The sequence below is a fragment of the Myodes glareolus genome, chromosome 7 (assembly GCF_982192425.1).
Source record: "Myodes glareolus chromosome 7, mMyoGla1.1, whole genome shotgun sequence".
NCBI classification, from domain to species: Eukaryota; Metazoa; Chordata; class Mammalia; order Rodentia; family Cricetidae; genus Myodes; species Myodes glareolus.
The window spans coordinates 77,052,124-77,072,991 of NC_142032.1; the positions used below are offsets into that span (position 1 = coordinate 77,052,124).

General features: G+C 46.3%; 1 protein-coding gene across 1 annotated transcript; it reads left to right on the forward strand.

The window, feature by feature from the left end:
• Positions 1-4,138: 4,138 nt before the first annotated feature.
• On the forward strand, positions 4,139-8,313 carry Spn (sialophorin). Its single transcript, XM_048454975.3, has 2 exons — positions 4,139-4,296; positions 4,669-8,313. Exon 2 carries the CDS (start codon positions 4,690-4,692, stop codon positions 5,869-5,871), a length of 1,182 nt encoding a protein of 393 aa, XP_048310932.3. The 5' UTR covers positions 4,139-4,296; positions 4,669-4,689; the 3' UTR covers positions 5,872-8,313.
• Positions 8,314-20,868: the final 12,555 nt, after the last annotated feature.

Consider the following 20,868-nt stretch of genomic DNA (forward strand, 5'->3'; position numbering starts at 1 on the left):
GGCTACCACCCTCTCCCCCTGTTTCTTCTTTTTGATACAGGGTCTCATGTATCAGACAGACTGACTTTGAAGTTACTATGGAGTCAAGAGTGACTTGAACTCTTAATTCGCCAGCTGCTCCCTCCCAAGAGGGAGGGTTATAGGTGTGGTCCACCAACCCTGGGTCTTTCTTTTTAAAATAATACCTGACTGGAGAGTGAAGAGCTAAAGTTCCTCCATTTTGTCCTCCTCCTCCATCTTGTGTCTTGTGTAAGCTATTTCCCATAAAACATTCCAGTCCTCAGAAATGGCTAGGGGCAAAAGTAACAGGGTAGCCATCTGGAGAATACAGATAACTGCAGAATGTCCCAGTCGATAAGAAAACTTGACAAGCAATAGGCAAGGTTTGAAAATAAAATTTATAAGAAGTCCCTAAACACGAGCCAATCAGAATTGAATCCGTCACCCCAAACCCTGCTAATGTAACTTTCCTGTTTTTTGCCCTTAAATAATGCTTTCTAGAAGGGTGAGGTACCTCCTCTCGCCGCTGCTCTGATGAGGTCTTTGCCGGTAGGATAATAAAACCTTGTTTTTGCATTTCGGTGAGTCAGTCTCCCTGGTGGTCTTTTGGGGCCCGCATGGACTGGGCACAACAGAGAGATATCGCAGCGGTTAAGTGTGGTGTCTTTCTTCTGGAGGAAGGGTCCAGGCTTAATCCCTAGAAACCACTTGGTAGATTCACAATTGTCCCGGTCTGGGGCATCTGACGTCCTCTTTTGACCTCCTTGGGCACCATGTGCACATGTGCACAGATGGACATGCCAGCATGACACCCATGCATATTAAAAAAGCAAAACATAATAATCACAGGGAAAAATCATTTCTGGGCTAGGGATTTAGCTAAACTGACAGTGTTTATCTAGCATTTAGGAAGCTCTGGGTACAATCCCCAGGACCATATAAACTAGGGTAGGTGGTACACCTCCCAAAATGCCAGAGGCAAAGGCAGGAGAATTGGGTCATCCTCAGAGACAAGAAGTCCAAAACAAACAAACAAAAACAAAGAAAAACCCAAAAGGCAAAACCACAAAAGGAGGAAAAGAAAACAAGGCCATTTTCTGCTGCTTTGTTTTTTGTTTGTGACTTTGAAATTTTATTTGTTTGCTTATTTATTTTGGTGTTTTGAGGCAGCGTTTCTCTGTGTAGCCCTAGCTGTCTTAGAACTTGCTCTGCGGACCAGGCTGGCTTTGAACTCACCGAGATCCGCCTGCCCCTGCCTCCTGAGTGCTGGGATTAAAGACGGGTGCCTCACTGCCCAGCTCTCTGCAGCTTTGTTCAAATCAGGGAGCTCTGGAAACAGTGTGAACGTTTATCAAGAGTGACTTCCACTGCGCCGTGAGCCGTGCACCATGAACTCTCTGCCAGCTGTGTGGGTAGATGTGAAATGCGATGTCCCTGAGACAACGCTCAGGAGCAAGAGTGGACAATGGAATATAGAACCTGCGCACACACCAACTGACCCAAGAGTCAGCTGCTGCTGAGTATGAAGCTGGCTTTGTTGTTTTGTTGAGACAGGGTCTCAACATGTACCTTGGATGCCCTGGGCTGTTGTGCAAGCTGGCCTAGAGCTCACAGAGGTCCATTTCCCTCTCTCTCCCAAGTGCTACTAGGTTTTCACTCTTTACATCTCCATAGGACTGGAGCATGGCCACTGTGCTAATTGCTTTACATAAACCTTTTCCTTTGAGTCTCTGCTGACTGGGGGAGGAGCAACCCAGAGGGTCAGAGCAGTCCCGAGCATGCTTGCTGGGTTTGTCTAGGATGCAAGGCCCTGATTTCTGCCGCGTGAGCCACGTCTAGTTTGCAGTGAGCAAGGCCTACTTTCCTAAGGAGATGCAGAGAGAGCAGCTTGTGCCATAAACGAGGCACCTCACCCTAAGCCTGGTGTGCCAGGGTGGACCTATTGTGTGGGCCAGACAGAAATCTGGGCCGTTTTGTGTCTCCCAGGACTTTTGGGTGAAGGATGTCCATGCAAATGAATACTCATTCTGCCCGTGAGCAATGCCTGCTGCTTCTGACCTGGAGCCTCTGTCAGATGAACTCAGCGCTGAGCAGCTACAGTGGGAGCCCAGGCTCTGCCAGGGACCTAGTTCAGTCTTTCTGTTGTAATAGAATTTGGGATTATTAAATTATAGATATTTTAAAATTCTCCTTTAAATTGAGAGATTTTTCAAATATAGATCTGTAAGCACTATAGTTAAGAGAAAGAAGGGTGTTCAGAAAGAAAGACACGCCCGATGGTGGGTGTGGGCCCCTCAAAAGGAGTCCCTTATTTTAGTTTCTCTGTTGTGCACAGAACTGTTTTACAATATAAAAATCAGTTACAAGTTTTTGTGGTTTTTTTCTTTCTTTCTTTCTTTCTTTCTTTCTTTTTCTTTTCTTTTCTTTCTTTCTTTCTTTTTTTTTGTTTGTTTTTCAAGACAAGATTTCTCTGTATGACCCTTACTGTCCTGAACCTCACGCTGTGGATTAGGCTGACCTTGAACTCAGAGATCTGCCTGCCTCTGCCTCCCAAGTGCTGGGATTAAAGGTTCAAGCCACCATGCCCAGTCAGTTATAAGTTTTTAGAAGGCAAGGCTCCCAAACAGACACATACCGAAAGAATCCATTTCCTAACTCAACTCAGGCAACAGAAATCATTCAAAGAATGCAAAGAGCCCCTTATTCATGGCTGGGGATATGGCTGAGAGTAGGGAACTGATGTGGGCCCAGGGCCCTGGGGTCAGACTGCAGTGCTGCAAAAATGATCCCAAGCCCCAGTTTGCTCTCAATTGAAGACTTTTGACTAGTTTCTTTTCTTTTCCTTCCTTCTTTCTTTCTTTCTTTCTTTCTTTCTTTCTTTCTTTCTTTCTTGTTTCTTGTTTTTAGAGACAAGGTTTTTTTTTTGTAGCTCTGGTGCCTGTCCTAGAACTAGCTCTTGTAGACCAGGCTGGCCTCAAACTCACAGAGATCCACCTGTCTCTGCCTCCCAAGTGCTGGGATATAAAAATGTATAGCCCAGGCTGGCCTCAAACTCATGATCCTCCTGCCTCTTTCTCCTTCAGCAAATCCTACCAGCGTGTGCCACCACAACCGGTGACTGATTTCTTAATAGAGGTCTTTCTAGAATATTTCCTTTTTTAAAAAGATATTTATTTATTTATTTATTATGTATACAACATTCTGTCTGTGTGTATGCCTGCAGGCCAGAAGAGGGCACCAGACCCCATTACAGATGGTTGTGAGCCACCATGTGGTTGCTGGGAATTGAACTCAGGACCTTTGGAAGAGCAGGCAATGCTCTTAACCTCTGAGTCATCTCTCCAGCCCCTAGAATATTTCTTTTTTTAAGTAAGTGAATCTTTTTTTTTTTCCCTTGAGACAGGGTTTCTCTCTGTATCTCGGACTGTCCTGGAACTAGCTCTGTAGACCAGGCTGGCCTGGAACTCACAGAGTTCCTGCCTGTACCTCCTGAGTGCTGAGATTGAAGGCATGTGCCACCACCATCTGGCTAAGTTAGTGAACCTTAATTCACTTTATTTGCATTCATGTACATGAATACCTGCCTGTGCCTATGTGTGCTGGTGCCATTGAGGCAGAAGGAGGCACCAGAGTCCCCAGATTATGGGTGGTTGTGAGTCTCCATGCTGGTGCTGGGAACTGACCCCAGACTTCTGCAAGGGCAGCCGTGCTCTGAACCTCTCAGCCATCTCTTTACCCCTTATGGTTTTCTAAGACCTCAGCATATGCAGTGGTTAGTAGTAGCCTCAACCGGGGGCCACTGGCATGACCTCGGCTTCTTGTGGCTCTGGCAAGGCTCAGCAGACTGAGGACCAGAACCATGAGCAGAATCAGGGCTGGGGTGGGGTGGGTGGGGTGTGCTGGGCTTCCTGGGAGCTCTGGGCAGGAAATGCGCCACCTCAGGTACCAGCCAGACAGCTTGGGACAGCAAACAGATGGGAAGGAAACAATCCTTCCTTCCATGTCCTCTTTCTGTCCCTTGGTCCTTAGCACATCTCCTCATCTCCCAGCTCTGGCTGTACCCCAGTGGAAACCTAAGAATCCCAGCTCTGGACCAAAGCATCCCTTCGTGCCTCCACTAAGCCCCTGGGTCCCTCAGGCAACGGTAGGAGTAGGAATGGGTGGGGCAGGATGCAGGGGTGGAGCCAAGACCCACTTCCTTTCCCCTTGGGGCTCAGTCTGCCCCAGTCCCGACCAAGTCTCTGAAGGAGCAGGAGGTTACTCTCACCCTGGCCCTGTGCCGCTTCCATTGAACTGGTAAGGTGGCGTGCTATAGACGGGTAGGCGGTGCTCAGAGGATGAGGGACCTACCTAGAGTTTGGAAAGATGAGTCCGGTGGTGGGAGAAGGGGTCAAGAGCCATTGGCTGGAGTGGAATGAGTGAAGGCCAGGAGGACATGGCTGCTGGGGGAGTCTGAGCTGCCAAGGCCAGGGTGGGGGTCACTGCCACCACCTGTTCCCTTGTTGGTTCCGATAATAGTAAAAGCAAGTAAAAGCAAGAATGGAAAAAAAAGAACCGTTAAACCACAAGTTGGGCTTGGCAGTTGGCAGGGAAGTGGGCAGAAGGAGGGGGCCGGCCAGGTTTCCCTCCCAACCCCTGTGTGTTCTTCTGCAACTTCCCTACCTTCAGGTCCCAACTCCAGCTCTGGAGATGGCCCTGCTTCTCCTCCTCTTTGCGGGCTTTTGGACCCAGGTGATGAGCAACCCAGAAGGTCTGCAGAACACAACGATGTCGATGTCGCTATCTACCCTCCTTTCCAAGGTCTCAATTATCTCTGAGGCCTCGGCTGTCAACTCAGCAGCCTCCATTAGGCCAGAGACAGTGGATCCTGAGGGGACTACCGGCATCCGGAGTCAGACCCCACATCCACCTTCCCCACCCCTCTTTGGAACTATTGAATCGTCTACTCTTGGGCTTCCCACTGGTGACAGCATAAACACCTCTGTACCGGAGCCTGCAACCTCCCGGGAAGTTTCCAAGACATCGGTGCAGCTTCCAGAAGGGATAGCTGTTTCCAGGGACCCTCCTACTACCACAGCCAATCCTGTGACAGACGGAGCGGTCACAGTTACCTCTCTAGAAACCTTTAGAGGGACTAGTGCACCCCCTGTCGCCATGACAACAAGTTCCAAGGAGACCAGTGAACCCTCTGTGGCTACCACAGTAATCTCCAAGTCCAGTGGTCCCCCTGTCATCATGACTACTGAATCTCCAGGGCTCTCCAGTGAGCCACATGGACTCCCGACCACCACAGCAACCAGTTCTGTGGAGAGTTCTAGTGCAGCCGGTGGCACCCCAGTCTTCAACATAAAAATATCCACAACATCTACCCCAGAGCCCGTAACCAACAGGACGCCACACCAGGGATCAAGTGGCATGTTGTTAGTGCCCATGCTTGTGGCCTTGCTAGTGGTTTTGGCCCTTGTGGCTCTGCTGCTGTTGTGGCGCCGGCGGCAAAAGCGGAGGACTGGGGCCCTGACGCTGAGCGGAGGTGGGAAGCGTAATGGGGTAGTGGATGCCTGGGCTGGGCCAGCCCGGGTTCCTGATGAAGAGGCCACAACAGCAGCAGCATCTGGGTCAGGGGGCAACAAGGGCTCGGTAGTCCTGGAGAGAGAGGGGTCGGGGCAGCAGCGGCCCACGCTCACCACTTTCTTCAGCAGACGGAAGTCTCGCCAGGGCTCTTTAGTCCTGGAGGAGCTGAAATCTGGGCCAGGTCCCAACCTAAAGGCGGAGGAAGAACCGCTGGTGGGCAGCGAGGATGAGGCTGTGGAAACCCCCACTTCTGATGGGCTAGAAGCTAAAGACGGGGCTGCTGCACCTCAAAGCATGTGAGCATCAGGAGGCCTTCACCCGACCTGTTCCCTAACCCTGGATCCTGCTCTCAGCGTCCTGGCACTCTACATTTGTGAATATTTGTGAACTAAGTGCGTTCGTTCGTTCGTTCGTTCATTCATTCATTCATTCATCCATCATCCATCCATTCTCTCCCCCCTTTCTTTCACTATGCTCCTTTTGGAGATAGTTGCTGAATCTCCGATAATCTTAGTTGACCTACAATTCCTTCAAGGATCCACCTTGAGATGCTGGGATCTGACAAAGAATGAAATGCCAAACTTTGGGAAGTATATGGCGCCCCCTTCAGGACTCCCATTTGCTCAGGGGCCAGCTTAGAGCCTGGATGGGGACATCCAGCCTGTTCTTGGGTGAACTATGACCTGTGGCTTTCCTCAGAGCACTCTGGCTTTGGGCTGGCTTGTAGCTGCTGGGGGAGGCTGCCAGAGATTGGCTACTCTCCTTGGGGGCAGAAATGAGAGTTTCTGGCTCCAAGAAGCCTAACACCTGCTGTGTCCACTCGGAGATGCAGTTTGTGTACAAGATGTGCCGCTTAGGTGATGGTTGTGAAGAGTACGAGTGAGTACAGATGGTGGGAAAGAGCCCGGCAGGGACTGGGGACCGCCAGAAGAAGGGACCCGGTAACTGCCGAGAGCGCAGAGCCCTTCATCTCGCTCAGACAGGGTCGAAGCAGCTGAAAACCTAAATCTGGATGTAGCCTTCAAAAGAATGCAAACTCGATGGGGATTAAGCCGCCAGATGCTCCCCTCAAAAGCTCCCTCACACCGACACCCACCCACCCCACGCCCACATGCAAGAAGCGGAGAGGCGTCAGCCCAGCGCGGGGACTGGGTGCCTCCAACCCCCCCCCCCCCCCCCCCGCCCCGCCCCGGTCTTGATGCCTTTTCTAACAGTCTCGGTTTTTTCGGTTTGTCTGTTTCCTCTTCCACTTCAAGACTGAAGTCCTTCCCTTTTCTAAAGAGAGTAAGAGGGAGTTAGAAGAGAATACAGGCCCTGGGGGTGGAACATGCTTGCCAGGGACTTCCCAGGGTCTGAGGTAGAGGGAGGGGACAGTTCCCAGTTGGGCTACTTCTGACCCATCAGCCTCTGGTACCAGCATGTGGTCCGAAGGTGGTTGCTGGAGGAGATTTGCAAGAGGAAGTTGTTGAGTCAGAGGGCACAGTCCTTGAGAACGGGCTGACCTACAAAAGGAGGTGTGAGGGTGGCTGTACATGGCCGGGATGGAAGAGGGGAAGATGGGAAATGGAGGCCCAGGTGGCTCTCCAGATGAATGTGGGAGAGGGAAGGAGAGCAAGGCATGGAAAGGGGCCCGGATCAGCTCTCATCACATCAAGCTGCCATTGCCCCCTCCCTTAGCCTGTGGGGAAGAGGAAGGGCTGAGATGGGCACCCGTGGGCCCCCTTGAACCATTTCTACTGCTCACTAGGGGCCATGTGGACCAACTTTAAGGAGATGGCAGAAACGAGTCGCAAATGGCCCATAAGGGACACAGCAGCTGTTCCGGTAGGTTTTGCCAAGCTGAGTGCCCCAATTTCAGGTATTTAGAGGATAATGTCACCAAACTGAGAGGTCAAGGGCTCTGACATTTCCTGAGCTGTTTTTGGTTTTCAGCTGCAGGAAGAGAAGAAGGTTGAAGGAAGTGGGGTAGAGATGGGGGGGGGGGTTGCCACCTAACAGGACTTCAGCCCAGACAGGGTCAGAAGGCTTCAAACCCTAAATTGTGTGACAGACAAAAATGTCACAAGGGCGCTAAAAGAAGGAAGTGGTCGTACTGTTTCTGAGGGAAGACAAGAAGGCTTCATGTTTGTCCCAGGCTCTCCTCGGCCACATCCCATTTCCTATTGGCTCCTGTACCTGGCAAAAACAGGTGCTCAGTGTGCAGTCACATGAACGAATGAATGATGAATGAATGAATGAATGAATGAAGAAATGAGGCTTTGAAAGCTAGGAAGGGGAAGGTATTTTTACCACAGGTGCTAGAGGGTGCAAAAGTGTATAACTAAGTAGAGCAGGAAACATGGTGGGACACAGATGGATGTCCTTCAGTTCAGCAGAGGAAAAACAGTAAGCAAGCAACAGATGTGGTAAAGCCAGAGAAAGAGAGAAGGAGGGTAAACAGAAACAGGGAAATGTAAAGCAGTTTCAGCTCCATCAGTCCTGAGGTGATTGTGTGTGGCTTGCGTTCGTGACACCCTCGCCATGTTTCCAGAAACTGTAACGACCCCAGAAATGGCTGCAGCTGACATGGAATGGGAAGAAGGAAGGCATTCATCTGTAAATACGTATGGTTCTCATTTATAATAAAAGCTACATCCCAAATGTTTAGTGTGGTCCTCTGAAAGGTGAGGAATCAAAGTGTGATTTTCATCTTACTTTTCTGTGGTTTTCAAGTTTTACACAATAAATGTCTTTACTTTTACAGTTATGAGAAGTATTGTTGAGGGGCTGGGAGAGGGTTAAAAGCATAAGAACACTGGCTGCTCTTCCAGGGGACCAAGTTCTGTACCCAGCACTTAAGATGCAACTCACAACTGTCTGTAACTCCAGTTCCAGGAGATCCAATGCCTTCTTCTGACCTCCAAGGACGCCAGGCATGCATCTGGCACAGGTACATAAACACACATGCAGGCAAAATACCAATACACATAAAATAACTAAATCTTAAAAAGGTGCATTGCTGAAGCAGATGTTTCTTAGAGAGCTGTGGGAGGTGAGGCTGGAGAGAGAGCCGTGGAGAGGGTCAGAGTCTCAGAAAGCTTGAACTGGCTTCTGAGAGTGTTCAGATGGAGGAGGGGGGTGTCCCATCTGTCCCATGAGACCTCTGCAGATAGTGAGTGCCGTTCTTCCTCCGGTTGCCTGGCAACATGTCTTAGAGCCATCCTCAAACTGCTCCCCTGTGCTAGGTTCAGCTGACTCTTCCACTGGTCCCTCCTCCCCTTGGGTCCTTGATTTCTCTGCAGGCCCCAGCACCATGTCCAGATATTATTTTCATTTTTTAGATGAGGTAAGGCCTATTTGGAGCTACTGGTTTTGCTTTGTTGTGAGACAGTCAGGGTCTTACCATGTAGCCCAGGTCTTTTAAAAGTCACTCTCCTATGTCAGTCTTCTGAATGTTGGGGCACAGGAGTGTTCAGCCATGCCTGGTTAAAGTTTTATTTCATTTCATTTTATTTATTTTTTTATAAGAATATTTATTTATTTATTGATTGATTGATTTTCGAGACAGGGTTTCTCTGTAGTTTTTGGTGATTGTCCTGGAACTAGCTCTTGTAGACCAGGCTGGCCTTGAACTCACAGAGATCCGCCTGCCTCTGCCTCCCGAGTGCTGGGATTAAAAGCATGCGCCACCGCCCGGCAAAGTTTTATTTTATTTTGAATTGGCGTGCAATAGTTATTCAGTTCTATGGGGGTACATGTCACACACATACACATACACACATGTATGTATGTATCAGTATATGCAAAATGCATAGTAATCAAATCAGGGTAATTAACATGCCCATTAACTTTTTTGTGGCAAAATCCTTTCTTCTAGTCGTTTTGAAACATAAGCCACGAGCCAGCCCTGCTGGCACAAACTTGTAGCTCCTAGAGCTTAGGAAACAGTATGGAAGGATCGGGAGTTTAAGGTCATCCTGGGCTACATAGCAAGTTTGAGGCCATCCTGAGCTACATGAGAACCTGTCTCAAAAACCAAACCATGACTCATAGTCATGCTTACTGGGATGGTAGGACTTCCTCCGCCTGCCCACAGTCTGTACCCTGAGCATCCAATCCTCTCTTTAGCTTCTGAGAAATTCTACTCTACTCAATAAGGTTTACTTTTCCACAGATTCCACATATTGGTGTAGGAGGGTCTTCTTTCTATGTGTTGCTTTCATTGGTTAAATAAAGAGACTGCCTTAGCCTTTTGATAGGACAGCAGCTTAGAAAGGTGGAGTAGACAGAACAGAACGCTGGGAGAACAAAGGTAGAGAGAGCCACCCGCCGTGAAGCTGCCAGGTCAGACATGTTGAATCTTTCCCAGTAAGTCACAACTCATGGTAACATACAGATTATTAGAAATGGGTTGAATCAAGATGTGGTTCAAGAGGCTAGAGCTAATGGGCCAGGCAGTGTTTAAATGAATACAATTTGTGTGTGGTTATTTCGGGGTATAAACTAGCCAGGTGGCTGAAAGCCGGGTGGTGGGAATCGGCCTGCTGCTCCTTTTACAACAACATATAATTGAGATTGTGACGGCACACACACACACACACAAACACACACACACATACACACACACTACTAACAAGCTGGCCAAGCTGGCCTCAAAATCTTGATCCTCCTGCCTCAACCTTCCAAGTTCTAGGATCCTAGGCTGTCTTAGTCACTGTTCTATTGCTGTGAAGAGACACTGTGACCAAGGCAATTTATAAAAACAAGTATCCAATTGGGGGCTCGCTTACAAATTCAGAAGGTGAGTCTGTGATCACCACAGTGGGAAGCACGGCAGCAGACAGGGATGCCTGGTGCTGCAGCAGTAGCTGAGAGTTTACTTTTTTTTTTAAGATTTATTTATTGTGTATACAGTGTTTCACTTGCATATATACCAGAAGAGGGCGCCAGATCTCATTATGGATGGTTGTGAGCCACCATGTGGTTGCTGGAAAATGAACTCAGGATCTTTGGAAGTACATCCAGTGTTCTTAACCTCTAAGCTGTCTTCCAGTCCCAAGAGCTTACATCTTGAGACATAGCCATGAAGCAGAGAGAGAGAGTGACAGAGAGAAACAGATACACACACACACACAGATTGACATATGGATACACACACACAAAGAGAGAGAGAGAGAGAGAGAGAGAGAGAGAGAGAGAGAGAGAGAAAGCACACCAGCCAGCCAGCTGGGAATGGTGTGGGCTTTAGAGACCTCAAAGACCACCCAAGTGACACCCTCCTACAGTAAGACCACCCCTCTTAATCCTTCCCCCAAAATTCTACCACTTGGGGACCAAGCATTCAACTATATGAGCCTGTGGGGACCATTCTCATTCAAACTACAGCACAGGTGTTACCACCATACCCAGCTTCAGGTCACACAGTATTTTCTGTGTCTGACTAATTTCACTCATACATTGTCTCCTGGTACCTCCATTTTGTTACCAATGACAAGATTTCACTTACTAAAGCAGTACTCCAATTACTAAATAGCATTCTTCGTATATAACCAAACATTTTCTTAGCTATTCTCCTACTGATGTGTACTTGAAACTCAAATAGTTCAAAAGCTAAATAATCACAGGGCTGAAGAGATGGCTCAGGCATTAAGGGAACCAACTTTTCTTCTAGAGCTGGGTTCAGTTCCCAGCACTCACAGCTCATGACTGTCTCTAACTCCAGTTCCAGAGGACCCAACTCCCTCTTCTGACCTCCACAGGCACCAAGCATACACATGGTATAAAGACATACATGCAGGCAAAACACTCATATACACAAAATAAATAATAATTCAGCAAAAAACTGGACTAAAGATCAAAATAGAGGGCCGGGCAGTGGTGGCTCACGCCTTTAATCCCAGCACTCGGGAGACGGAGGCAGGTGGATCTCTGTGAGTTCAAGGCCAGTCTGGTCTACAAGAGCTAGTTCCAGGATAGGCTCCAAAGCTACAGAGAAACCTGTCTCGGGGGAAGAAAAAAAAAAAAAGACCAAAATAGATATTTCTCAAAAGAAGACAGGCCTGCAAGGGGAAAAATTCATACCACTCATTCTGAGATAAGTCATGCCACTCTGAGATGGCACCTCACCTAGTCGGAATGGATGCTTTAGAAAAGATAAAAGATGCGATTAGACAGATGCCTCAGCCTTTAAGAATGCTGTACAGTCAGGTGGTCATGGCTCAAACCTTTAATCCCAGCATTGGGAGTCAGAGGCAGATGATGAGTTTGAGGTCAGCCTGGTCTACAGAACATGTTCCAGGACACCCAGGGCTACCCAGAGAAATTCTGTTAAGAAACAAAACAAAACAAAAAACAAAACAAACAAATAAAAAGAAAAAGCCTGGCAGTGGTGATGCACGCCTTTAATTCCAGCACTCAGTAGGCAGAGGCAGATGGATCTCACTGAGTCTGAGGCCAGCCCGGTCTACAAAGTGAGTTTTAGGATAACCAGACTGTTACACAAAGAACCCCTATCTTGAAAAACAAAACAAATTTAAAAAGAGAGAGAGAGAGAGAGAGAGAGAGAGAGAGAGAGAAGAAAGAAAGAAAGAGAGAGAGAAAGAAAGAGAGAGAGAAAGAAAGAAAGAAAGAAAGAAAGAAAGAAAGAAAGAAAGAAAGAAAGAAAGAAAGAAAGAAAGAAAATGGAGAAATGTTAATCTGGGTGTTCCATTGCTGTAACAAATCACGTTCCCATAAATTCGCTGCTATGTTAGCCATATAAGGCCTTATTTTCCTGTCTGTCCTCCTGGCTCTATACACTTGACCAATCCTGCACTTTGTTTTACCTGAGATAAAGTTCCAATCTCTGGAAGCCGAACATTTACCACCTAAAGAGGCCAGTTTGGATGTCAAAATTTTGGTGCAATTATTGCTACATCTGCCTTTGTGCCCACTAAATCCTCAATTTCAATGTCATTTATTTGTATTTTTAACTTTGGTCTTTGATCATTTATAGAAGTTGACTAAATATTTGCTTTATGGTTTCCCCTAGAAATTTTGTTTTATCTTCCAAAGTGGTTGTATCATCAGAGCAGCATGGTTTCCACGACAGGCATTAGGCCTTTTAACTGCTCTGTGGAAGAGTTTCCCCAATGCTGACTGGAAATGGTGGAACCAAATTTGACACAGGGGCCTGCAAGAGGCCCTCTAAGGCATTTCCAAGGGTTACTTTGCCTGTCCCATGTTGATCTGCATTCAGTAGTCCATATTCCAGAAGGCTGGTACCTTCTTGTTTGGATTATCTCTAGAAAAAAACATTGTTCCTAGGAATGCCTTGCCTACAATCCCGTTTCAGATGACCTGGTTAACCACAATTAAAACATCTAACCCTTTGATTTTTCTTAAAGTTTTTAGAAATTACTTCTCCTATATAAGTATCATCATCATAAGCTTGAAATCCAATATCAGCTTTATTTCTAATCCATTCATCTATGGGTGCTGATCTTGCCTTTAAAAGCCTGATCACCCTTTCATATTCTGAATTAGCATTTTCAAAAGCAAAAGATTTAATTAATATTTGTCTAACTTCTGGATCTGATATAATTCTACTTACAGCCTAGGTCAAGCTTTGTAAAAAAAAAAATCAGTGAAGGCTTCTTTTGGGCCTTATGTAATTTTATCTCAAGCATTCAAAGCTGCTGTACAGCATAAGAACTAAGGTATGATCATCAAATGTAGACATTCTTTACAAGTCAGCATAATGACCCTTATTAAAAAATTAATCTTGGGAAATCTCATAACCTCTAATCTTATCTCACTGTTCTATGACCCTAGCTTCCTCTCCCCACCAGGTTCTTCACTGTGACTCAGGACCAGCTCCAATATTGTTGTAACTAAATCTTTCCAGTCTTGTGGAATAATTCTGTTCCAAGTGGCCCATGAATTTAACATCTGCTTCCCAAAAGGTGAATGCATACCATATGAAACTATTGCTTCCTTAAACCCCTTCAAATATAAGATTTTATAGGGTCCCAGTTAACTTTTGAATAGCTTCGAGGGTGCCTACAATCTGGTGGTTGTTCTTGAATGGGAACTAGATAAATTAAGGTTAATTTTCTAATAACCTTGGACCACTTCATTTCAGTTTCGTAATGTAATGGTGTGGTAGGTTCTGCTCTAAACTCTGTCTAGGTGTGAATATTTCTTTTAATTTCATTAGTTTGTCTTTCTAAGGATTGTAACTTATCAGTTAATTTTTCATATTTGGCACTGATATCAAACAAATTTTAGGGATAAAACATGAATTACCAAAATGATAATGATTATAATTGACATTATATCAAACCCAGCTTGTAGGCAGAGACTGCTTGTTCATTTCCTGGTCACCTGGGCCCAAATAATAACACAGAAACTATATTAATTACAACACTGTTTGGCCAATAGCTTAGGCATATTTTTAGCTAACTCTTACTACTTAAATTAACCTATTTCTATTCATCTGTATATCGTCTTGAGACTGTGGTCTACCATAAAGGTTCTGGCTGTCAGCTGGCATCTTTCTCCTTAGGCAACTACATGGCATCTCCCTGACTCCGCCTACTTTCTATATCTCTGTTCAGATTTCCCGCCTGGCTTTACTAAGCCGTTTGCTGAAACAGCTTCTTTAATAACCAGTGGTAATAAAACATGTTCATAGCATACGGAGGGGAATCCACATCACCAGCTAAGTTGATTATCCCTTAGTTTAATTGTTCCATTTTCAAACCATCCATTGTGGAACTGTACAATGACCTTACTCTCTACATCACAATAGTTCCCATTTTTAACATGAAAAAAACTTTTTAAAACTAATCCCCCCCCCCCCCCCCCCGCCACCACCCGTTAAGAATTCCCAGGTGTCTCGCCAGACCTGCTGCTGCTGAAGTGTGAGGCTGACCGTTGCTGCATAGCACTGCTGGGCAGAGAGCACAGGCAGTGCCCAGCTGCAGAACTGGCAGCTGAGAGGGTGTGGCAGTTCTAGCAGCAGTGGAAGCCTGAGTAGACACCGAGGCAGCTGACCTGGTGTGGCAGCAGCCCAAGGAGGGGGTTCAGGGAAATCCCGAAACCCACAGGGAGAGGGAGCCAACCGCCTGAAAAGCGGACACGGGAATGTGCTGAAGAAGCGTGTGTGGCAGGAAGTGAGGGCACAGGCTGCCTGAAGGCAGAATCAGCCAGCCGTGCCCGGTGTTGGGAGCCCAGGCAGTGGTCAGCAGCTGGAAGCCGTCATAGAGACACTACAGCATTAAAATCCCAGGCTCACTCAGGGCTTGCAGTGAGGGAGAAAGAGCTAGCCTGCACTAGCAGCTCCAGCGGCTGCAGAGCCTGGGGTTAGTGGCTACCTTGTGATTTTGTGCCCCAAGTTGGATGCCAGATGATGTGTTTATCTAATTATTCTTGGGAGTCAGATATCAGGGTAAGAACCTAAATGATCAGAGGATTGGTGGAGAAGCAACCAGTGACCTCCTGCCTCTGTCATTCCTCCGTCCAAAAAGAGCCAAGACCCAAAGTCCCACCCTACTAGTAACTAGCCTCACCCTCTGATTCAAAACAAACTTTACTGTCAGTCTTGGGAGTGTCAAAAGGCATTCAAAATATCACACAACAGAAAAGAAAAGGCATTGGCTGCTCTTCCAGTGGACCCAGGTTCATTCCCAGCACCCACATGGTTGATGGCTCGCAACTATCTATAACTCCAGTTCCAGGGGAATCCAGTGGCTTCTTCTGGCCTCAGCAGGCACTGCAAGAAAGTGTTGGAGAGACATGCATGCAGGCATAATACCTGTACATAACATATTTTTAAAAAATGAGTAAGAGACAAGAAGTCCTGGCAGGGATGAAAAAGGCAGCAGGCTTTCACTCTGGTGAGGATGTAAACTGATGGGAAGACAGAATACGGTTCCTCAAAAAGTTAAAACAGCCATATGACCCGGTAGCCTCACCGTGGGTATAAATCCAGAGAAAATAGAGTAACGATTTTGAAAAGACATCTGTGGCATTCTCCATAACAGCCAAGATCTGCAGGCTACCAAGGATCCTCCTGAAAGGCCACTCTGTCTGGGGAGGGTCTGCTCGCACCATCAGCCGTCATGGTGTATGTGCCTCCCAAACACTGTCTCTGGCCATGACTCAGTGATGATTCAGGGCTAAAGGAGCTTGCCACCAAGCCTATGCTGCCAAGTTCAGTCCTTCAGACACAATAGTGAAGGGAAAGATTCAGCCTTTAAAAACAATTCCTTTTTAAAAAAAGTATCTCATTATGTAGCCCTGGCTGTTCTGGAACTTTCTATGCAAACCAGGCTGGCTATGAACTCACAGAGATCTACCTGCCTCTGATTCCTGAGTTCTGGGATTAAAGACGTGTGCCACCACATTCCATAAAAGAGACTCAGTTTTTGTAAGTTGCCCTCTGACCACCACATGTGTGCCAGGTGTACATCCTCCCAAAACAAAGTAACACAATAAATATACTTAACATTTTCTCTCCTTTCTTTCTTTCTTTCTTTCTTTCTTTCTTTCTTTCTTTCTTTCTTTTCTTTTCTTTTCTTTTCTTTTCTTGTATTTGTTTTTTTGAGACAAGGCTTCTCTGTGTAACTTTGGTGCCTGCCTGGAACTAACTTTTGTAGACCAGGTTGGCCTTGAATTTACAGAGATCCAACTGCCTCTGCCTCCTGAGTGCTGGAATTAAAGGCATGTGCTGCCACTGCCCAGCTTTTTGCTCAGTCCTTTATGATCAGTCCACACCCTTCATGGTATCCAGCCTTTTTCGAATTTTTGTTGCTTCTTGATTAAACAATGCAAAAATGTTTATTTTGTCCAAACAATAAGCTAATATCCATTCCCCCCCCCCTTTTTTTCATTTCCCCCTTTTTTAAAAAGCCATAGGCCCACAGCTGTAATCTTGCACTGAGAGGCACAGGTTTGAAGCCAGCCTGGTCTACATAGCAAGTTCGAGGCCATGTAGGGCTGTGTATATAGAGACTCTGTCTCAACAAACAAACAATTAAAAAAAGTGCTAGTTACAGCTGGGCAGTGATGGCACAGGAATTTAATCCCAGCATTTGGGAGGCAGGCAGATCTCTGTGAGTTCGAGACCAGCCTGGTCTACAGAACTAGTTCTAGGACAGCCAAGGCTACAGAGAAACCCTGCCTCAAAAATCCCCTCAAAACCAACCAACCAACCAAACAAACAAACAAGCAAACAAAGGTACTAAGGTTTTTGCTTTGCTTTTATGGCACTAAGGGGTTGAACCCAGGGCCTTGAGCAGGTTAGACAAGCTGGGTCGACCCCACCCCCGCCCCGGGCTCTTTGTTGTTTGGTTGGTTTTGGTTTTATATTTTCTTTTCTATTTCTTATTTATCTGTATGTAGTACAAATGGGCGTGAGCGTCACAGTGTGTGTGGCGGTCAGAGGACAAGTTGCAGGATTGAATCCAGGCTGTCAATCTTGGCAGCAGTACCTTTACTCACTGAGCCATCTCACCGGCCCTGTTTTGGATTTTTGAGAGAGTCACATGTAGGCCTAGGACAGCCTTGATTGTTCTATAAAGCCAAGGATTTCTTCCTTCTTTTCTTTTCTTTTCTTTTCTTTTCTTTTTTTTGTTTGTTTGTTTGTTTTTTTTTTGTTTTGTTTTTCATGGCAGGGTTTCTCTTTGTAGACCAGCTGGACTCGAACTCACAGAGATTTGCCAGCCTCTGCCTTCCAAGTGCTGGGATTAAAGGTGTGTGTCACCGCTTGGTTCAAAGATACTCTTGAACTTCTAATTCTCCTGCCTCCATCTCCCCAATGTTAGAATTGCAGGCATGTGCCACTATGTCTGGTTTATGTGATTCTGGGGTCGGAACCCAGGATCTCATGCATGTAAGGTGAGCACTGTACCAACCAAGCCACATCCCCAGCCCTGTTATCTTTTTAATACAACCAATGTTTTCTTTTACTTTTTATGCATGTTTACAATGTATTTTACATACATGTAAACAAGATGTCTTTACTATACCCCAAGTGTCTCTCCCACTTTCCCAGGGAGAACACATTCCTTTCCCCCTTTTGTCATCTTGGTTTTGGAGGTTTGTTTTATAATCCACTGAGTCCGTTAGTGATTCCTGCTAGGATGAGGACTGATCTTACCGCCCTGTTGTCATGCAGCATGTGCAGGAGACCACAGCTACTGTGAGTGCGGGAGCAGCATGGTCGTGTCCGATCCAGAAGACACATTTCACAGCACTGGCTCTGTCCTGCTCTAACGTACTGTGGGAACCTGCTGGCCTGGTCTGTCACCTGCACCTGCATACCCTGTCCCTTTAAGAGACAAGCTCTGCCCGCTCCCAATCCTGAGTCCCGTTGTCCTGCCCCCCCTTTTCTTCTGCTCCTCTTCTGAAGAGTTAACTATTGCCTCTCTTTCTCCTCCCCTTACCCCTTTCTTTCTTCTCTCTCTCCTCTCTCTTTCCTTTCTCTGTCCCCCCTTTTCTCTCTCTCCTTTCCCCGCTTCCATAACCCCTTACTGTTATGATTTTCCCAATACCCACTAAATAAACTCTATATGCCAGTTCTCTCTGCATGGTGAATCTATCAGTCTGTCTCCCTGCGCGCCTGGGGATCTGTGGAGGCCCTGGGTGCCCCTCGTGGCACCAGCCTCAGGCCTCATCTCTTTATGAATGATAACACATACTTTCCACTCCCTCTTCCTCCATGTTCCCTGAGACTTGGAGGATGTGTCTATCATGAATACCCCACTCAGGATTGAGCAGCCAGCAGCCACTCATTCCCAACACTCTGACCATTCATGAATCTGCATTAGCTGCTGAGCACTGCAAAGAGAAATGTCTATGGTCAAAGTTGAGGGTAGAAGTAATCTATGAGTATTAGTGTAAATAATCAGAAGACAGTTTTGTCAACACATCCATTAACAAGACAATATTCAGTAAGTTCCCCTTGGCCTGTGTTCTCCTGAGTCATGGGTTTTTGACCAGATTTATAGTACAAGGAGGAGTGACTTCCCTGCTGGGGAGCAGGCCTCAGATCCAATCTGAAGGAGGTTTACTCCCACAACCTTTGGCCACTGTTGGGCCTCTCTCCTGGCCAGTTAGTATTGCTGTGTGCAGGGTTCACTGTTGGGTTAGTGTTTTGGATTTTCTATGTGCTGGAACTCTCTATGTAGACCATGCAGGCCTCAAACTCAAAGCAGACCTCCTGTCTCAGCCTCTTAAGAACTGTGATTACAGAAACGAGGTCTGGCCCAGTTCATTCTTTCTCTCTTCTCCTGTCTCACTCTTTCTCTGTGTATGATGTGTGCATGTTTGTGTATGTGAGTGTGCAGATGGCACCCATGAATGTGGAGGTCAGAGAACAGCCCTGGGTGTCAGTTGTCACTTCTATCTTAAGACCAGTTCTCTTGTTCACTTGTGCCTCATATGCAAGGCTCGTGGTCCCTGAGGTTCCAGAAGTTATTCTGCGTCTTCTCCCCTCTCACTGTAACAAAACTGGGATCGCAGATGTGCACACTGGATCTGGTGTTATGAAGGTACTAGGGATCCAAACTCAGGTTCTCATACTTCCATGGTAAACACTTTCCCACAGAGCCCCAAAGTTCTTCAAAGACAGAATTCGCATATATGTGCATGCATGCACACACACACTCTCCTACAAAGAGCAGCATAGTTGATGTAGCCCAGTGACACAGTGCTTATCTCTAGCCCCAGATTGGCATCAAATCTGTAAATAAAACAAACAAACACAGTGCACACCTGTATCCCGGGACTCAGCTCTGGCTATTTTTGGCCCACAACGAGTTCAAGGCCAGGCTGGGATACCTAAGACACTATCTCAAAGAAGAAGATAAACATCACACATAAGGCTCAAGTTTCTGTTTACTCTCAAAGACTCACTTTATGATGGGGTTCCGGGACTTCGTTGCCTAGTGTGTACAAACCCTGAATTCTGTCCTCAGCTCTGAGAGGGAAAGGAGGTAGGAAATCAGGGCTTTCAATAAGCTTTACTATCCTAAGTGAAAATCCCACATAGAGAGACGACGTGGACAGGGGAGGGCTAACAAAATCCCTCGCCAGAAAGGGCCTGCATGTAGCAATGCCGCTTCTCTCTTCCTAACAGTGAGTATTCAGAGCGGCCTCTCTTTCTCTTTGCTAGGTCATTTCTGATTCTGTGTTTATCCACTGTGGGTGTGATGGGGGAGGGTTATCTGTCTATTGTGTTATTTCCATTGGTCAATAAAGAGACTGCCTTGGCCCCTTGATAGGACAGAAAATTAGGTAGGCGGAGTAAACAGAACAGAATGCTGGGAAGAGGGCTATGATCTAGATGCCATGGAGCCAGCCACCAGGTCAGACATGCTGAATCTTTCCCGGTAAGCCACACCTTGTGGTGTGATACAGATTATAAGAAATGGGTTAATATCAAGATATGAGAGTTAGTCAGTAACTAACTCTCTAGAGATAATGGGCCAGGCAGTGCTTAAATGAATACAATTTGTGTGTTGTTATTTCTGGGACTAAGCTAGCCGTGCGGGAGCTGGGCAGGATGAAAAGCAGACTGAGATGAACCTGGCAGACAGGTTATACCATGAAAGACCTGATTAACAGCGCCCCTATACAGCAGGAAGAAGTTTGGAGAAAAATAACTACGTCCATATTCACAAATATTGTTTATAAATGTTCTTTTACATTTAAAGGGGGATATGATATAGATATGAATAATTTCATTGGTATGGATTTTAAGGTCAATTTTGTTATATGTATATATATTTCTGATCTTGACTGATGTATTGTGATTGTGTAGTTCATTTTAAAAATGTAATGTATAATTAAAAATATAGGTTGTTAATGGATAATCATTGATAATAGTCAAGCTTGTAGTAATGTTAGTCTGATTTTCTAGAAGTGCACAGATATATTTCAGATAGACATTCATATCTTTCAAAGACTACAGAGCATGGCATTTAATGTTTTAATAACTTAGGACTTTTCATGACAATGAGACACGTCTGCTCCTGGCAGCACCAATCTACTTCAAGAGGAAGATGGGCATCGAAGAGGCTCCTTATGGAGTTGGTTAGCCATTTGGGTAAGAAACTGCTCTTGCCTGGACTGTTGTATAAACTGGACACAGAGAACCCACAGAGAGAGGACTGCTGAACTTGCCTAAAGGTGAGATGATCTTTTGGGGTTCCTTATTCATGAAAGAGTCTGAGAGACATTCTGCAGGACACAGCAGATAGTGACTGAACTGCCTTTGAAATTTCCTGCTTCATGGAAATGTCTCTGGATATTATGGGCCTGAAGGCCGAAGAT